The sequence below is a fragment of the Bos grunniens genome, chromosome 6 (genome assembly GCF_055505025.1).
Source record: "Bos grunniens cultivar Pamir isolate PY7600 chromosome 6, Bosgru_T2T1.0, whole genome shotgun sequence".
Taxonomy (NCBI): Eukaryota; Metazoa; Chordata; class Mammalia; order Artiodactyla; family Bovidae; genus Bos; species Bos grunniens.
The window spans coordinates 23,013,532-23,033,393 of NC_141170.1; the positions used below are offsets into that span (position 1 = coordinate 23,013,532).

A 19,862-nucleotide genomic window follows, 5' to 3' on the forward strand; every position below is an offset into this window, starting at 1 on the left:
GCAAGAGGACTCATGCACTGAAAAAGGACTTTTTGTTTTCTGGGTTGTGGCTTATGATAACAGATAGCGTCTCTGATACAGAAGGTAAAAATGCCTCTCATTATCCTGTGGTGAGGTTGTCAGCAGCGTCAGATGAGGATTTTAAACTGAAATTTGATTTGCCCATATCCATGCTAAAACTCGATGCTATGCAGGATGATGAGCATGATAAATATGACATAAAAAAAGAGGTGTTATGGAGGTGGATGTTCAGTAATTCTCAAGGGGATATAGGCGGCACTGGTGTGAAGAACCTGCCTGCCAATGCAGGAGACATGAGAGATGCGGGTTGCATCCCTGGGTTGGGAAGATCCCCTGGAGGAGGGCATGACAACCCAGTCCAGTATTCTGGCCTGGAGAATCCCATGGACAGAGGAGCCTGGTGGGCTACAGTCCATGGGGTCGCGAAGAGACACAGCTGAAGCAACTGAGTGTGCACATGCACATAGTCTAATATAGGACTGGGGATGCTGTTTCAGTTCTCAGAGATTCATACACCCTACAAGGTGTACATGTAGTAACCAGAGTAAATTTAAAATCCTCACAAGGAAATGAAAATGAGTACCATATATTAAATTAGACTTGGTGGAATGGAGGTACCTTAGCTTCTTCCCAGTGAAAGAACTCTAGAGCACTTTAGGATAATTTGCAAAACTGAGTAGAAGCGTGATGTGTAAGGTTCTTCCCCAAATTCAGTAATTCCTTGATTTCAGTTGTGGTCACTGGAACATTTGATCCATTTTGACTAGAGAAATGATCAATTAAGCTCCTATTGCAATCAATTAAACTTCTTGAGAGTCCCTTGAACTGCAAGAAGATCACACCAATCAATTCTAAAGGAAATCAACCCTGAATATTCATTATAAGGAATGATGCTGAAGCTGAAGCTCAAATACTTTGGCCACCTGATGTGAAGAACTGACTCACTGGAAAAGACCCTGACGCTGGGAAAGATTGAAGGCTAGAGGAGAAGAGGGCAGCGGAGGATGAGATGATTGAATAGCAGCACCGACTCAATGGACACGAATCTAAGCAAACTCTGGGAGATGGGGAAGGAAAGAGGAGCAGTCCACGGGGTTGCAAAGAGTTGGACACAACTTAAGAGACTGAACAGCAAACAACAACAAGCTTAGAAAAATATTGACCTGGATGCATAGATTAGAATGATGGATGAGTTAGAGATAGAGAAGCAAGCTGCATGTATAATTTAGCTACAAGTAAAACATGTAGGGGCTTCCCAAGTGGCTCCAGTGGTAAAGAACCTGCCTGCCAATGCAGGAGACATAATGAGACACGGGTTCCATCCCTGTGTCAGGAAGATCCTCTGGAGCAGAGCATGGCAATCCACTGCAGTATTCTTTCTTGGAGAATCCCATGGACAGAGGAGCCTAGCAGGCTGCCGTTCATAGGGTTGCAAAGAGTCGGACACTACTAAAGCGACTTTACACACACACACATGCAAAGCATGTAGACATTAATCCCAAAATAAAGTGATGGTAATTATAGATCAATCCTAGTTTTCAATATGTTATTAATTAAAATGCATGGAATGAAGGTGAGGACTGCCAGGGGTGCATCTGTTTTTCCTGAGTACCATGCCTTTAATTAATGGCTTGGTCACACTTAAAATACTATTTATCAGTTCTAGAATCCACACTTTGAGATATTGTACAAATGAATACATACTAAAGAAACTGACCAAGATCACCCAATATCTCAGACCATTACATGAAAAATGATTGTGAGGTTTAGCTGTTAGATGATATATGGTTCGTATTCAAAAACAGGAAACCCTCTCTTCTGGAATTAAAAATAGTTGTCTCTGTGTGTATGTATACATTTCACACTGTAGGATCAGGGCTAAAAAGTGGAAACTACGAAGAGGGAGGTTTTGGCTTCATTTAGGGGAAAATTTTTCAAATGATGTGGGTTCCTTGCCAGGGGAATGAATTGCTTAGTGAAGTAGTGAATTTCTCTTTATTGCAGGAATTCAGACATAGTTGGATGACAACTAGGTGGGGATTTTTCAGAATAATGAAGTTCTGGTTGGATGCATTGGGGAAGTTGAAAAATATTGTACTAGATATTTTTAAGGTCTAAAGACTCTCGAGTTCATGATTTTAGGTAGTGATAATGGGAATGGATGTGAGAGTTGGATTATAAAGAAAGCTGAGTGCCAAATAATTAATACTTTTGAACTGTGGTGTTGGAGAAGACTCTTGAGAGTCCCTTGGACAGCAAGGAGATCCAACCAATCCATCCTAAAGGAAATCAGTCCTGAATATTCATTGGAAGGACTGATGCTGAAGCTGAAGCTCCAATACTTTGGCCACCAGATGCGAAGAACTGAGTCATTGGAAAAGACCCTGATGCTGGGAAAGATTGAAGGCAGGAGGAGAAGGGGACGACAGAGGATGAGATGGTTGGATGGCATCACCGACTCAATGGACATGAGTTTGAGCAGGCTCTAAGAGTTGGTGATGGACAGGAAGGCCTGGCATACTGCAGTCCATGGTGTTGCAGAGAGTTGGACATGACTGAGTAACTGAACTGAAATGAATGGCAATGGAATGTAAAGAATCCTTCCTTCTTCCTGTCATCTTTCTCTCCTCCTGCTCTCCCTCCTTCCTTTCCCCTCGCTTCCTTCCTTAACCTCCCTCCTTCCTTCCTCTTCTCCTCTCTCCTTCCTTCCTTCCCTTTCCTCCTTCCTTCCTTCCTTTCTTTCTTCCCTTCTTCCTCCCTCATTCTATCTTCTTCCATTTTCTTTTCTCTTTCCTGCCTTACTCCCTTTTCTCTCTTTCTAACTTCCTTTCTTCCCTGCTTTTCTGCTAGACACTTTGCTAAGTTCTGGGAATATAATTAGGAACAAAGCAGACATAAAATTCATTCTCATAGAAGTTACAGTGCTTTGGAGTTGGATAAAATTATCAATTGTGATCAATGCTAGGGGAGAACAAACAGGCATCCATGCATATTAAGGAAATCTGAACTACTTTGAGAAGACTGGGGAATTCATGGTGGGGAAAGGAGAGGAAAAGATAGGAATGTGGGGAGAAAGAGAGACAGACACACACATGCACACTGCAGAGACTAGAATATTTCAAAAAGTCTGTTGGACATGGTAAATGATTTGGTGACATCATTCAGAGGTGGGAATAAATTATAGATTATGAGAAAATTTTAAGGCTGCAATTTGAAAGAAAATGATTTACTTGAAAGAAACAGGGAAAACAGGAAGAAGAATTAGCTTTTAAATGAAGGTAATTAGGTTGGTTTTGACTCTGTTGAGTGTGAAATATTGACTGATCTGGTTTTCATTTATTTTGGACATGCATGTTGATAATGACATGCGTGCTTTTTTTTTTTTTTTTTGATTTGCCATATTTTTATTTATTTTCTAGATTACTGTTATTTTATTTTTAAATTTTGTTTTATTATTGAAGTATAAGTGCTTTACAGTGTTGTGCTAGTTTCTGCTGTACAGCAAAGTGAGTCAGCTCCATGTATACATATATCCCCCTTCTCTTGAGCTTCCCTTCCACCCTCCACTCCCATCCCACCCCTCTAGGTCATCACAGAGCAGTGAGCTTAGCTCCCGGTGCGTCTCCCACTAGCTATCTATTTTACACATGCCAGTTACATACGTCAATGCCACTCTCTCAGTTCGCCCCACTCTCTCCTTTCCCCTCACCTTGTCCACATATCCATTCTCTACATTTGCATCTCTATTCCTGCCCTGCAAATAAGCTGAGTGCTTCCTTTTTATAAAGGAAATGCATCTGTAGCATGATAACCTTTGCCTTATTTTACTACAGTATTATTTTAAATCTTTATCCTCTCTTGGCATTTATTTCTGGGCTAAATCTCAAAATTCACAGATTTCTATCCTTCAATATTACCAAAATGAACTGGAATTTTATGTTCATTGATAAAATGAACTTGGATAATAAAAGGGTTAAGTAAAAATAACAGCATTTCTTGTAGCATTCAAATGCTACGATGAATTAGTTTTGAGATTCAATCAAATTAAATTACTGTCCATTTATATCCATGTGATTGTGGTTACTATGTTTTTTTTCTTCCTGAGATTTAGATCTAAACCAAAATTAGAATGATGAAAATAATTATAAAAAAGATTATGAGTCAGTCTCTAAATATTTTTTAAAAGCCTTTCATTATGGAAAATTTCAAACATATGCAAAGAGAAAGAGTAAAATAATGAATCCTCCATGTCTTCTTCACACAGCTTCAGTGATTCTCAATTATGGCTAATCTTATTTCATCTGTAACCCTATTCACTTCCCACCTCAAATTATTTTGGTGAAAATATCAGAATTATATCATTAACCTGGAAGTGATTTGGTAAATCTCTTTAAAATATAAGCATTCTGTAAAAAACATATTCAGGGATAGTTAGGGAGTTTGGGATGGACCATGTACGCACTGCTATATTTAAATTGGATAACCAACAAGGACTTACTGCATAGCACATGGAACTCTCCTCAGTGTTATGTGGCAGCTTGGATGGGAGGAGAGTTTGGGGGGAAATGGATACATGTATATGCATGATTGAGTCCCTTCACTGTTCACCTAAAACTATTATAACATTGTTTGTTAATTGGCTATACCCCAATACAAAATAAAAAGTTTAAAAAAAAATAAAAGCATATTCATGATAATAGATACCGGTACAGTAAAAGAATTCTTTGATGATATTTATTTTCAAAGCTACTCTTTTAAAATTTTAAGTATCTAATAACAGAATTGAAACATTTGACCTTAAATGAAGTGGAGCAGTTATATTTTCAAAGTTTTCCTTCTTAGTATACAGACTTGGATGTGTACCCAAATTATCAGAAGCCATTGGCACTTGGTCCATCATTTTCTATCAGGATAGTATGAAAGTCCAGACACCCCAATACCAGTGAAGATCATTTAAATCAGATTTCAGTCTATATTCCTCTCACATAAAGAATTAACCATATCAGACTTCATGAAATAATCCACTGAGGAAAGGAATCTTAGCTAAGAGGTTGATTTGTTTCTAGAAAAAAAAAAAGGTGAGGAAAGAGAGTATGTTCATCTCCCTTATCTCATCCAATGCAAACTGATTTTTATATCATCAATTTGAAAAGAATCAGTGAATCACAGCAGGAAGACTTTGCTAGTAAATACCCTCTCCATTTGAGGGAACAAGCTGTAATCTAGTGAAAAATGTTTGCATTTTAACATTAGAAGAAACACCTAGTGAAAGGTATTTGACAGTTTTCTTGTTATTCACCTGAAAAATGAAGCTATAATGTATCTATATCCTAAAGATAAAATGAGTGAATGTGCTGGTTGGTTAGCTAGTTAGTTAAAAAAAAAATGACTAGTAGTTACTGGTTAGTCAAAAGCTAGTTAAAAAACCAACCCAGTTTTAAAGGGCGATAGGAGGGAGAGGGTGCGAAGATTTGGGAGAATGGCATTGAAACATGTATACTATCATGTATGAAACAAGTCGCTAGTCCAGGTTCGATGCATGATACTGGATGCTTGGGGCTGGTGCACTCGGACGACCCAGAGGGATGGTATGGGGAGGGAGGAGGGAGGAGGGTTCAGGATGGGGAACACGTGTATACCTGTGGCGGATTCATTTCGATATTTGGCAAAACCAATACAATATTTTAAAGTTTAAAAATAAAATAAAATAAAAAAAATAAAAACAAAAAAAAATAAAAAAATAAAAAAAATAAAGGGCGATAGGGGGATAAGTATTGAGAAGCTAAGTTGATCAGGGACATCTTTGGCACCACCACAGTATTTTACTAATTTAATTATTTTATACATTCTTATTGTCTCTTCTCGATGTCACTGAAGTTCCTACATTTAAATTTTTTTTTGTTTTTGGTACAGGTTATCAAGGATCCTCCTCCACCACCACCTTCTGCACCAAAAGAGGTAAATGAGTGCTTAATAAGTGATGTGGGTATTTTTTTTTTTTTTTGTATTTAGATATTATGCCAGATCTGATCAATTATGCTGTTGTTAGGTAACTCTGATATATTGACTTTTGAGTTTATGACTAAGTCACTTGTTATTTTTCAAACCTTGTGGTTTCTTTTACATGTTAGACGATAGGACCTTCATACATTGATAAACATAGACTTGCTATCAGGAGCAATAGTACCTAGAGATTTAATTTACTTTTTATACCAATATGTGAATAATTTGCTGTTACTTACCTTATTTACAAAAAGTTGGAAGATCTAAGCTTGAAGTTTAAAGATATTATTACTTTCTTCAAAATTATTATTACTTTTATATTATTGCTATATGCTGTATTATCATACTATTAATATAGTATATATTAAATATCATATTACTAGTATATACCATATACTAGTAATATTGTGTTAGCAAGAAGAAACATGGCATTGTGCATTTTCAAAGCTTCTCAACTACCTTTTTAGTACCAATTTTGCAGGGTTCAAATTTACACACATGTTGAGACTTTCAGTTCAGTTCAGTTCAGTCGCTCAGTCGTATCCGACTCTTTGCGACCCCATGAATCGCAGCACGCCAGGCCTCCCTGTCCATCACCAACTCCTGGAGTTCACCCAGACTCACGTCCATCGAGTCAGTGATGCCATCCATCCATCTTATCCTCTGTCGTCCTCTTCTCCTCCTGCCCCCAATCCCTCCCAGCATCAGAGTCTTTTCCAATGAGTCAACTCTTCGCATGAGGTGGCCAAAGTACTGGAGTTTCAGCTTCAGCATAATTCCCTCCAAGGAAATCCCAGGGCTGATCTCCTTCAGAATGGACTGGTTGGATCTCCTTGTAGTCCAAGGGACTCTCAAGAGTCTTCTCCAACACCACAGTTCAAAAGCATCAATTCTTCGGTGCTCAGCCTTCTTCACAGTTCAACTCTCACATCCATACCTGACCACAGGAAAAACCATAGTCTTGACTAGGTGAACCTTTGTTGGCAAAGTAATGTCTCTGCTTTTGAATATGCTATCTAGGTTGGTCATAACTTTCCTTCCAAGGAGTAAGCGTCTTAATTTCACGGCTGCAGTCACCATCTGCAGTGATTTTGGAGTCCAGAAAAATAAAGTCTGACACTGTTTCCACTGTTTACCCATCTATTTCCCATGAAATGATGGGAAAATAAGGTAGATTCCATGAATTGTGGAATGAAAGGAGCCCTTATATTCTGTAGAGCTTCACTAGAAATTTATACACATAAGCAGAAGTACATACACTTGTGCTATGTGCAATTTTTACTATATTTCTTCCATATCAGTGGTATTATTCAGAAAAATATCTAAATGTGAGCCAGTTCTGACTAAGTAACATTTTAAGAAATTATTAAACACCTTTTTAAAACTTGTATCTGCGTAGGAGGAAGAAGAACCTCTGCCTACCAAGAAATGGCCAACTGTGGATGCTTCCTATTATGGTGGTCGAGGTGTTGGAGGAATTAAAAGAATGGAGGTTGGTATCTCTTAAAAAAAATAGAAGCTGCTAATCTGGAATATATATTTATAGAACTATTAAGCCATGGAAACTACTTTTCACAGCTCAATTTCCTAATACCATCCAATTTTTCTTAACATGTGGTATTTTTGGGGGCAGTTTTTTTTTTCCATGGAATAATTCTAGCCATTTCAAAACTGTGCAAGAACTGACTTCATTAGCCAATGGATTGCATTGATAAGATGCCTGAATTCTAAAAGGCAAAACAAAATTAGGGATTTTCCTCACTGTTTTGGAAAAAATGACTACAGAGAACATCAACTTTGAAGAAGCCAACTACTTAAAGTTGTAACAATGAATGTCTTTGAAAAGATTCAGTAGTTAAGTACTGTTTGGGGAGAAAAAAATGTTAAACTATTCAGTAGAGGGGATATGACCCTATCACAAATGTAGAGGAAGTACCTTTAAGGCTTTTTAAAAATAGGTTTTATATTATAAAGTAATTAGCCTCCAATTAAAATAAACATATTAAAAACATAAAAAATAAAAATAGGTTTTAGTTGCCACTTATGAATAATCATAATTAATATTAAATATCATTTATAGAATGTATTAAATTTTTAGACTGGCAAAAAGTGTGGATTAAAATAGAACTTAAATATTATATCTTAAATATCAAATGAGGTCTTCTTATCACCACAGACATATTTTTCAATGTGGTGGAATAATTAATAATAAGCAAGCCCTGTCAGCACTGACCCCTTAACAGTGGCAGAGATAAGCCAGCCTCCCACCCAAGGGAGCAATTGGAGGGATTTTCTCATTGATATCATGACTTTATTATTAATCACAGATCCTGGCAAAGCATGTATATAAGAAGATGTATGCAGGGGGAAAGCGGTTAGACAGGAATTAGCACAACGTGTTAGTAGTTGTCTTTGAATGGAGTGATTTTCAATTTGTGTTATGTATTTCCCTGCTTGTTCATGACCTATTTGTCAGTGAGCATGTACTAATTTATATCAGAATAATAAGTCTGATTCCACTTTGAAATCCACACATCTAGAATGCCACATGACAGTGGGGTTCAAATACACTGCACGCGTGCTCAGTCGCTCAGTTGTGTCCAACTCTGTGACCCTATGGACTGTAGCCCGCCGGGCAGCTCTGTCTATGGGAATCTCCAGGCAAGAGTACTGAAGTAGGTAGCCACTCCCTTCTCCAGAGGATCTTCTCAACCCAGTGATGAAATCCAGGTCTCCTGCATTGCAGGTGGTCCTTTACCATCTGAGCCACCTGGTATATTTGTTCTTATTGAAAACACAAGGAATTGTGGCAGATTTTTGTTATTCCAATATTCTAGTATTCCAGAGATTAGGAGTCTCTTTCTACAGAAAATAAAAGCATATGCATGAGCTCCTGAATGGGTTCCAAGTTAAAAGGCATATTACTGGAATATGGTCAGGAAAGCCATGGGGCCATGAACATCCCTGAGTAACTCACATTTCAAGTTTTAAGAGTTACTGACTCTTTTATTTAAAATTTAGTCAAATTGAAATTTATTAATTTGTGTTTTAGTTTTGACTTAAACCGTCTGAGCCACTAGGGAAGCCCTAATATGAAATTACATTGCCCTTTCTTTTTAGCTGAAGAAAATTTATGAGAAGGACTCACTCACTGTTAATAAATCAGAGTCCATTTTGGTCATAGACAATTTTTTTAAAAGTTTTTTCTTTAATGTGGACCATTTTTAAAGTCTTTATTAAATTTGTTCAATTTGTTTTACATTTTGGTTTTTCAAAACAATATTGTTTGTTTCTATTTTACATTTTGGTTTTTTTGGCTACGAGGCATGTGGGATCTTAACTTCCCAGACAAGGGATCACATCCACTCCCCCTGCATTGGAAGGCAAAGTCTTAACCAATGGACCACTGGGGAAGTTCCCTAACCATGGATAATTTGGGCTACATTTTATGGACTACTCCATCAGTGAGGAGGAAATAAGGATGGGAATGATAAAAAAAATGAGCAAGTAAATATGGGCATCACAAAGGGGAAACACAATACGTAAAAATACACAATAAAAATATACTGAGAATTAAGCACCATTGGACTTTTTCAAGCATGAATTTATTTAAACTTGGAGAGGAAAAATAGAAAACATACTTTGTTTTAAAATCATGCCTATTCAAATCTGGAAAGTATTTTCCTTAAAAAAAAAAAATACCTTAAAGGGAAAGTAAGTGGAATTATAGAAATCATGGTACATCTGAATTAAAAAATAAGTCTTTGTAACTAAATGTTGTTTTAAGCCAGGATAGGAATTTTAGTAGAAAGTCTTTCTTCCTTCTCCTTTACATTAAATACTTAAACACTATAGTAATGGTTATTTGCAGAAAGCTGGAGCTGAACTGATGTTAATAATAGCTGTTAGCACAACTGAGCCACAGTACCTGATGACTTCACATGTGTGTTTCTGGCAGTTCAGCAGGAAACTGTTTTTGTTTCTTTTCTCAGTTCTAAAATTGCTCCTTTATGATACAACCTCTGAATATGCTCAGAAATTATGGAATTTCATTGTTTATCATGAAAACCAAATAGAATTGGAAACATTTAGCTATAAAATTTGCACTTTTAAAAAAAATATTCAAAAGTCAATTTTGTTAAGAATGCCTTTAGCAATCTATTCTTGTTATTCTTTTATCCTTTTTGGCTATCTCAATGTGGTCAAACTAAAATATTAAAATTTATACATATAAGTATGTATATATATTTAATTGTTTTTAAGAGTTTAAGGAAAACTCTATATAGTGTTTCTTAGCTTTAGAATTTGAAGTTGAGTGAGAAAGGATTGTGCTATTGTTTGTAGTGATGATGATAATGATGAAACAGCTATGATGAACTAAGAATAATGGATTTATGTAATGCATTTATTTTAGAACTCAGCAACTATAATTGGGGCTTCCCTGGTGGCTCAGAGGTAAAGAATCTGCCTGCCAGTGGAGACATGGGTTCATTCCCTGGCTCGGGAAGATTCCCTGGAGAAGGAAACAGCAACCCACTCCAGTGTTCTTGCCTAGAAAATCCCATGGACAGGGAGGTTGGCAGGCTACAATCCGTGGGTCACAAAAGAATTGGATGCAATTTAGTGATTAAACAACAGCAACAACAATTATATATTGTGTTGGCCAAAAAGTTCATTCAGTTTTTTCCATAAGATGTTGTAAAATGGACTTTTCCACTAATCTAGTATCATACATTTAGTTGTTTAATAGTTGAGTCCTTAGAAATGCCATGTTGGGTGAGAACTCAAGTTCAACTATCTTCGTGTTCTTTATCTGAGAATGGTGCCAATGTTATTTAGAGGAAGGATACAATTACCATCACCTCTGTGATATCAACTGTGAATGCTGCACTAGTTAAAATCTGACTTAAAAATCTATAACTTCTGGATGGTCCTAAATTTTACCTACTTATACTTCTACTCTGAATTACTTCTCTATATTATGATAGTATTTGACTATGTATCTTATTTTTTGTTTGTTTGTTTGTTTTTCTCTTAGAATTGAGACTTTATAACTGCAGGAGATGGGTCCTGGTTTTAGAATTTTTGAGTTCAATTTAGATGTATCTAAAGATTTTTAAAGTTTTAATTAATCTAGGCGAAGACACTGATTTGAAAGAGAAGGTAATTTCTCTGGAAAGAAAGCCAACTATCTAGCTCTAAAGGTTTAATGGTGTTTAAAACAATTTTAACAACCTCATAAAGAACATTCTAGTACCACTGATCACACTGAAAGATACAGATACATTTTAATGACTCAACAGGGTCCACTTGAAATTGAAAACCTATTCTAAAATTGTAGTTAAAAAAAGGTAAAAATATCTAAGTAAGCCTTATCAAAAAGCTATGAATAGATCTTTCTATGAACGGTAATCATCTGTATTCCTGTCCACTAATTCAGGTCATTAAAATGCTTTTAAAAAGCTTATTAATCATTTTTTCTTTGTAGAAATTACCTAACACTGGTGAGTCGCTGTGTGCCCAGGACAGGCCTTCCTGTTTCTTTTTAGAGCTTCACTTATCTTTGTCTTCTTTGGGAACATCCTTGCTTTTTAGACTTCTATGCTGCTCTTGGATGAACAAAACCTTCCTCCAGGGGCCGCATCCTCTTCACATCCCCACACTGGAAAAAAATTTGGCTCAGATTTAGCCAATTTTCATTGAAAAATAAAGAAAACATCACTTGACCTTGCAGTTGTTTTCAGTATCCAGGGTTTTCAGAGGAAGGAATTCCCCCAAATTTGTGGAAATCTCTCATGTCTCTGAATTCTTCTCTTCAGAGTCTTTTCAGATTTGTCTTCCTTAATGAAAAATGTGTATGTCAAATAACCATATCCATATGAGCAGAGGAACTGAAGACTGAGAACTGCTTTACAAAATGAAGATAAAACATACATAATTATTTTTACTTCCAAAGGTGAAAGTTTAATCACACTTTTGTCCTTAGTCAAACTTGATGGGAATTTTGGAAGGAAAAATTAACTTCTTTTATAAAATATATTTGTAAAATTCGAACCTAGTTGAAACATCTTGTCCACTTCAGACTAACATGTTCAAATCCCTGTCTTGCTACTTACTGTGCGGCTTTGGGCTCATCACTTAACCTCTCTGTATCTTTGTTTCCTCCATGGGAAGCAAAAAACACAGTATCTACCTCATAGCATTTTTTGTATGGATTAAATGCAGCTTGGCACATGATAATTATTCAGTAAATGCTAATTATCATCATCATTACCATCTATTTCAACCATTGTCATCAGTATATAGGGGTGTGTTTAGCTAGAAGGAGAACATACCTAGAGAATAGAATTACACATTTCCCTTGTAAAATACAAATTAACTCCTTATTTGAAACAATGGAGAAATGGTTGGTTGTATCAAATTTAATCGATGCCAAATTTTTATAAAGGGTTTTTATTTCTAGTATCTTGATATTAAATACATAAGGAGTGGTGAAAAATCTGTTAAATCTCAGAAGAGAAATTTGGAGTTAGGTTACTTACTCATCTTTTGACTCTGAGGTGATGAGCCAAGAACCAGCTGAACACGAGTCTGTTCTCCTAGGCCACTGTATGTCTGATAGCAATATTTCCCTTTGTTTTAAAGGTTCGTTGGGGTGATAAAGGATCTACAGAAGAAGGTGCGAGGCTGGAGAAAGCCAAAAATGCTGTGGTAACCCTTCCTGAAGAACCAGAGGAACCCGTCAGACCGAGACCACCGCCATCTAAACCCACACACCAGCCTCCTCAGACAAAGTGGTACACGCCAATTAAGGTGACTGTTCAAACTTTGTGGGATTTAACTGCAGCTTCCTAAAGTGTAATCCTTTTAGTCTCCCTGAAGGAGGACCAAGGTATATCAAACAGCAGACATTCAATTTACCTTCTAATGACTGACCGAGTCATTTCTCAGCAACAAGAAACTCTGTTTTTGTTATTTATTCATTTAATTTATGAAAGAAATGAGAGTAGAGGAAAAGACTTTATCTTCTTCATTTTAGCTCATTTATCTAGCAAGCAGAGGTTGAGTACATTTCCCAGAGATTTACAGATCATGTTTCCCTTTAGGGTCGGCTGGACGCGCTCTGGGCTTTGTTGCGGAGGCAGTACGACCGAGTTTCCTTGATGCGACCTCAGGAAGGAGATGAGGTTTGTACCTGGGATGTGTTGGGAAAAAACTAGATTATTCTTTTAAGGATGAAATAATTGATGAGATTAGTATTTTAAGTTCCAAGCTATATTTAATGCTATATGATTCTAGCATGGTGTTTAAACTATCAAAACATCTAAATCTTAAGATTTTACTTCTATGAGATGAAGATAATTTTAAAAACATCTGAGTTCAACCATTTAGAAAACCAATTTGAGAAAATATTCCTGGAATATCCCTAACAGATAATTTACCCTTTGCTGTGACCACAGGTAGAGAGAATTAGGTGGTTTGTGAAGCAGGCTTTTTCATTACCAAACCACTGTGGTTAATACAAACTTCTTGTATTTAAGAAGTTTGTGCCTCTGTTCAAATTAATGCATAATATAAAGTTCTGCTTCTCAAACGACATGTAACAACTCTCTTCTTCAATATGCTAGACTTTCACTTTTTAGGTTTTAAAATTGTTTTCATGCATCATCTTAGTTTTCTGTCCCCCAACTTAGACATTAATTTTCAACATTTTAAGTGTTGGGTATAGTGGTAGCACTGAAGATGTATTAGCAAAAACAAGACAGTGGTTCCAATACTTTTGTCAGTAACCTTCTATATTCCTTTAACTCTCATGATTAAAATTTAGTTTTATGGCCTTTTCTCATTTGTACTAATTTTGAGTTAATTCAATAATTTGTAGATTATAAATATGCACAAGTAATAGCATCTGGTAATATTGAGGGGTACAGATGATAGCCTTGCCCTTAAGAAATCTAAACTTTGGGATACACACAAAAATAAAATTTATTCCAGAACATGATCTAAGCCATATATAGATAAGCATCAAGTACTCTTGAGTACATGGAGGAAGAGATATTAGCTCTTCCTGGAGGAATCTGGGAATGTTTCATCAAAAATAGAGGCCTTCTAGTTTTGAAAATGCATAAGATTTCATCAGGTGGAGCTAGGTGGAATGAGTATTTCCACAGATGAAGCGTCATGAGCAAAATCTCTGAGGTAGCCGAGAACAGTGATGTGTGGATTAAAAGATAGTCTGGGGGTTGGGGATTCAAGCCAGAATGATGAATTGGGAATAGAAGAAATCTTTGAGTTTGGATAAATTGATATATTTGTGCTTCTGAATGATGCATTATAATCATTCTTCCATTAATTCAAACCAATATCTATCTAATGTCTAAAATGTACCAAACACTTTGTTAGATACCAAGTAAACCTAACGTTCTTCTTAGATTATAGTGCTAGAATAGTTTACACATTGCCCCAGCAGGTTAAAGCATCATTTATTTTTCCATGATTGCAGAATAATGCTTTCATTATTTTGACCAAAATTTCCTTTGTTTTTTTGAGAATTTGCTCATTCTTCTGTCTGATATAGTCCTAGAATCTTTATCCTAACTCTTGAGGTTAAATTGTTTCAAAACTCAGAATTTTTCAGATTTTAGGACTCTGATACAGTCCATATATCTGTTTATATACTGTGGAAAGCATCATCTCTTGAGCTCAGTGTTGAGACGTTCTGTTACAGAATATTGATTAGGACAGGTGGATAATAATAGATCATAAATACTCTTCAGTTAGTTCAGGTCAGTTTTTTCTTCCAAATGTATTTTAGTGACACAGTTAACACAAAACTTCCAGTTTTAAAAGATTTTGTATTTAAAAAATATAGACAAAAGGTAGTAAACTCTCTGTTTCTCAGTTTTTTTGTTTACCACTTTTTTCACTCTTCACCTATATATGTGACTTATGATTTTTAAATTTGGTTTTTTTTTAAATGCAGGACTTTAAACTTAGTAAATATCAATTGTTGGTTCAGTTAATTGATTTGCTTTTCATCAGATATATATTATGATTCTATGTGTGTCTGACACAGTCTGATTTAATCTTTATTCATAATACCTATTCTTGATAGCTTTGCTGCTTCCAAAATTTTGTCAACTGCAAATTTTTGTCACTTATTTCAAATTCAGACCTCAGTGGGGTACTCCATGAGCACCTTCCGCACAGATTGACACTCCACACTGTTAATTGAAATGAATATGGTAGAGGTAGAAGCCCACCAATAGTATTAACTCAGTTTACCATCTTACTCACAAGGATATTTAATAAAGTTTATTAGTTTTCTGTATTTAAGGTATAACGTATATTTATGTATTCACCCATTCAACCGAATCAGTGATGCAGAATTATTTGGTTCTGGAAATCAAGTAATTGTGACCTATTTTTTTCTTGCTTCTAGTTCTTGCTATGATCTTTTATAATATTTATTTTTTTTAGACTAGGGTTTGATGTCGGACCTATAGTTTACAGCATATAACTTTTTCCCTTTAGACAGCCTGGGAAATCTTTGCCTTCCCCTCTTTTTATTCCTCATTTCCCCATTTTTCATGTTTCACAAAGATTATTAAGAATATCCGAGTTTCTGTCACCTTTGTATCATCTACCAGGACCTCTTTGATAGAGTTAATAGAGTTAATTTGATAGAGTTAATTCCCATATTAACTTCCCATCCTCCATATGCTAATTTCTTATACTAGTTTATGCATTTCTTATACACTATGCTAATTTTCTTTCTGGCTTCTTCTTCTTCTGAAGTCTTTTAATTGCTCTATTCTTTTCCTCATGAGCATAGTAAATACTGTTATTGATAACAGTTATTGATAACAGTAAATACTGTTATTGATAATAGCCCACTCATGGGACTTTGGTACTTATGCCCCAAAGAATCTGCATCAAACATAGGACACTTAATCTTAGTAAATGTTTGGTGGGTTTTATTTTTAAAAACTTTACAATGACTGGAATACATCAAATATTATTATCCAAAAAATAATATTTAATTATTTCTCTAAATAAAATTGTTTGCATGGTACATGGCGTAATCTGTGCTGATATGCCAGCGTCCCACAAATTTTGTTTTTTAAAAAAGACCATATAATATTTTAAAATTTCCAGTACTTTTCTTTTGCTTTAGAATAGCTTTCATTTGAGAAACTTAATTTACCTAGTAAGAAATTGAGGACCCAGAGATAGGATAATAAGTGATACAGAACATATTTGGCACAGCTAATTTTTATGTACGTTAGTAAGATGGGATGCTTTGCTTTCATAATTATCTAAGCAGGAGAAGAAGACCATGGCTCACTGTTACCTTCTATTTATTGTGGCTAGTTAGGTAAGCTCTCAGAAATTAAACTGTCTGAACCCCAAGGTTTTTATCAACTTAGTTTATATAGATATGGTTTATCTCATAGGATTACATGGAGTAGAGGAAAATTTAAATTTAGAAGACAAAGATGTCCAAGTAGCAGTGTCCTCTAGTTCTCTGCCTATTCTTTGTTTTGGATTTCCTAGGCAAGCTGGGGCATAATCACCTAATGAGAAAATTAGTCTTGGAGGGTTTTTTTGGACACATTTAGATAGCCAGATTTACCTATGACTAGGCTCCGCCAGCGTAAGGAAGGATAAAATTCTAACTTCAACTTGACTCCCCTGAAACCAATCAGTAATTGATAAAACTAAGTTAAAATATAGATCTCTGACTACTCAGACAACTGATGAAAGATTTCTTAAACATGTGTGTACTGAACTGACTGAACTGAACTGAACATATACAGTGTATATAGGTATATATATGTATCAATATTGATTCCCACTAAAAAGATTTGTCTCTGCATATCAAATAGTTCATTGGAATATATGTTACTAGCTGTTCAAGGCCAGTTCTTTTTAAGAAAAACTTAATCTTATCAACAAACTGGTGAATAAATTTTGCAAATAATTTTGTTATTTTTCTGTGCTTGTAAAGGCTTGAGTGTATTTACTTTTGACTATGCTTCTTGTGAAATGTGTGCATAATGGTATAAGGTGTGTGTGTGTGTGTGTGTGTGTGTTTAAAGCAATTTGTACATTGCAGAGATTAGGAGGACTTTTGCAAACATTTTCATTTCGTTGGGCATGGATGCAGTTTTGCTGTATATTGTCAAGAAACAAATGAGAACGCTTTCTCATTTGTCTCATTTGTCAATTTTAAAGAAAGTAATAGTCATGCTCTTTCTTTGGGGGCGGGGGAGACACAACAAAACTGCTTGAGAGACAATAAAACATCATGTTTTCAGATTGTGGCTTATGGTTCCAAAATAACACCACCTCCCCTTAGTCAACAGCGCCGTTTTCCACCTCGAAAACCCATCCTGTCATGGCTTTATAAATTGTTTACTGCAGATTCTGCCTCTTGAGAGTCTAGTTTCATAAACACATCAGCGTCCATAGAACCAAACCCGGAGTCACGCACATTTCCCCTGCAAGGCCCGTCACGCCGAATTTCCAGCCAAATGGCTCTCCTTTCATGGCTCCGAGGCCGCAGCGGGCTCAATGGCAGCATCCGCGGCCGAACTGAAGTCCTTGATCAAGTAACTGAAGTTCAGGCATCAAGTATCAAAGCGACGCCAGACACCTCTTGCTCGGCCTCCGCCCTCCGGCTACCTGTGGGCGCCGCCAGCCCCCGCCAGGCGGCGGGACGGCGGGGCTGCGGGGCTGCGGGCGGCCGGGGGGCCGGGCTTTGATGGCGGCCGCCGGTCCTCGGAGTCATGAATGTTTCAGCGCGCGGGCGCGAGGTGCGGGCGGCGCGTCCAGGTGTGAGCTCGCAGGTTGTCGCCGACATCTGTTCGCCGCGGCGGCGGCGGCCTCCCCCGGCCCGCAGCGAGCGGCCGGATTGTCAGCGGAGGTAGTTGAGAGCGGCAGGACCGTTTTGGTCTCCCTCTCGCTGCCTGGAGGCCTGAAACACCAAAGGTAGGAGCAGGGGGTGGACACAGCTGCGCTCCCGAACTTGCCTTAGGCGCAAATAAAGAGATCTAATGCAGTTTGACTCCGTGGCGGTGGGGAGACGAGGACGGAAAGCCACTTCAGAGACAACTTAACGCGGCAACATCTGCCGCCAAGTTTCCAGGGAGTGACGGGGGACAGCAGGTACCCATCGAAGTCTCCACATAAACAGCCTCCGTGAAGCCGGGGACTCTTTTGAAGGGTCTCCATCAAACGGGCTGGGGTCTGCAGCAGGCGATTGTTTGGTTTTCAAAGCGGTGTTTTGTTTTTGCCATAACAAGGTAATTTATAAATGATGCATTAGCAGGCGTTCTCTCTCTCCCTCTCTTTTCTTTTTCTATTTGAAAAGAGAGTTAGAGAAGCAGCAAAGCAAAGAAGAAAGCGCAGCCCTGGTTAGGGAGCTGTTCCACAAACCCAATCTCCAAGGAGCTTCTTGTCTGTCATCGAGGTTATGTTAACCTTCAGACCGCAGTCCCTCCTTCACCAATAAGCAGACAGAAATTGAAACACGGCCAGAAAAGAATGCTGGTGGTAGTAACACCCGTGGTGAAGTATGCACACTATGTCTTTGTTTTTTAAACTTAGAGCTTTTTATTACACGGAGATGAAAGAGAATTAGGTTTTCTTGCCAGATGTGTTTAAATTTTAGTAAGACGAAATTGAGAAAATTGCATTGACTTTAATTTTCTTCTCATTTATAAAGGCTGCGTAGCGATAGTTGGGTATTAAAAATCAAAAGTAAGAATAACATGTTAATGGAAGCGGTTTTTTTTTTTCCTTTTAAAGAAGTTTTCTCCTCTTCTACCTAGATTGAGCCAGAAAAAAATCCTAAGGATTTGTATAATTCGCTGAGATTATTGCAACAACTTATAATTGTGCACACACAGTATTGGCACAACAGATTTGTTAAAATATTAGTCTGACAAGTAAAGCTTCGGGGTATGGTAAGGTAATAAGGATTCTATGGTAATATAAACTGTTATGGTTAATAATATTTAGGCAGCCTCACCTGAGGAACTAGTTGGGCAGCCACGAAGATAAAGGAAAGGAGCTGATCCAAAGTGGCCTTTGGAGTGAGGGCAGCCAGGGTGCAATGACCTGAGGAGAAATGCTAGCACTTGGCAAAGTTTTCATCAGTCGGTGGTGAAATAAACAATATAGGGGCATAGCGAGTTTCCAGTTAAGCTAAGTTTATTACATGGAGAGGACTTCCATTAATTGTGCAGATATTTTCATTTTTAAAAATGATTGATGGTAGCTGCTTAAAAGAAAAAAGTTCATTATAACAGAACTCAGTGCTAGTCCTCTGATTTAAAAAAAAAATCTACAAACTCTCCCACCAAAACCCAGTCTGAAAACATAGGTTTATTTAGAAGGCACCAGAGAAGCCTGTGGAGAAGGCAATGGCACCCCACTCCGGTACTCTTGCCTGGACGGAGGAGCCTGGTAGGCTGCAGTCCATGGGATTGCTGCGAGTCAGACATGACTGAGAGACTTCACTTTCACTTTTCACTTTCATGCGTTGGAGAAGGAAATGGCAGCCCACTCCAGTGTTCTTGCCTGGAGAATCCCAGGGATGGGGGAGCCTGGTGGGCTGCCATCTATGGGGTCGCACAGAGTCGGACACGACTGAAGTGATTTAGCAGCAGCAGCAGCAGAGAAGCCTGAGAACCTCAGTGGTAGATGATTCGGGCTGGACCTCTGGCTTCCATCTCCAGATCTAGATTTAGGTTCAGTCCTTTGTCAGTCCTGCTTCTGAATTCTCGAGCTCCAAACTAACGGCCTCACCTCTTCAGTGGTGGCTTTTTCAA

General features: G+C 37.4%; 1 protein-coding gene across 1 annotated transcript in view; it reads left to right on the forward strand.

Annotated features, from left to right (window-relative positions):
* Positions 1-19,862, forward strand: part of ANTXR2 (ANTXR cell adhesion molecule 2) — a 176,382-nt gene that overhangs the window by 87,388 nt on the left and 69,132 nt on the right. Inside the window, exons 13-16 of the mRNA XM_086407575.1 lie at positions 5,935-5,979; positions 7,424-7,516; positions 12,670-12,837; positions 13,131-13,211. Of these exons, the coding sequence (XP_086263701.1) occupies positions 5,935-5,979; positions 7,424-7,516; positions 12,670-12,837; positions 13,131-13,211 (387 nt within the window). The remainder of the gene's footprint in view (positions 1-5,934; positions 5,980-7,423; positions 7,517-12,669; positions 12,838-13,130; positions 13,212-19,862) is intronic.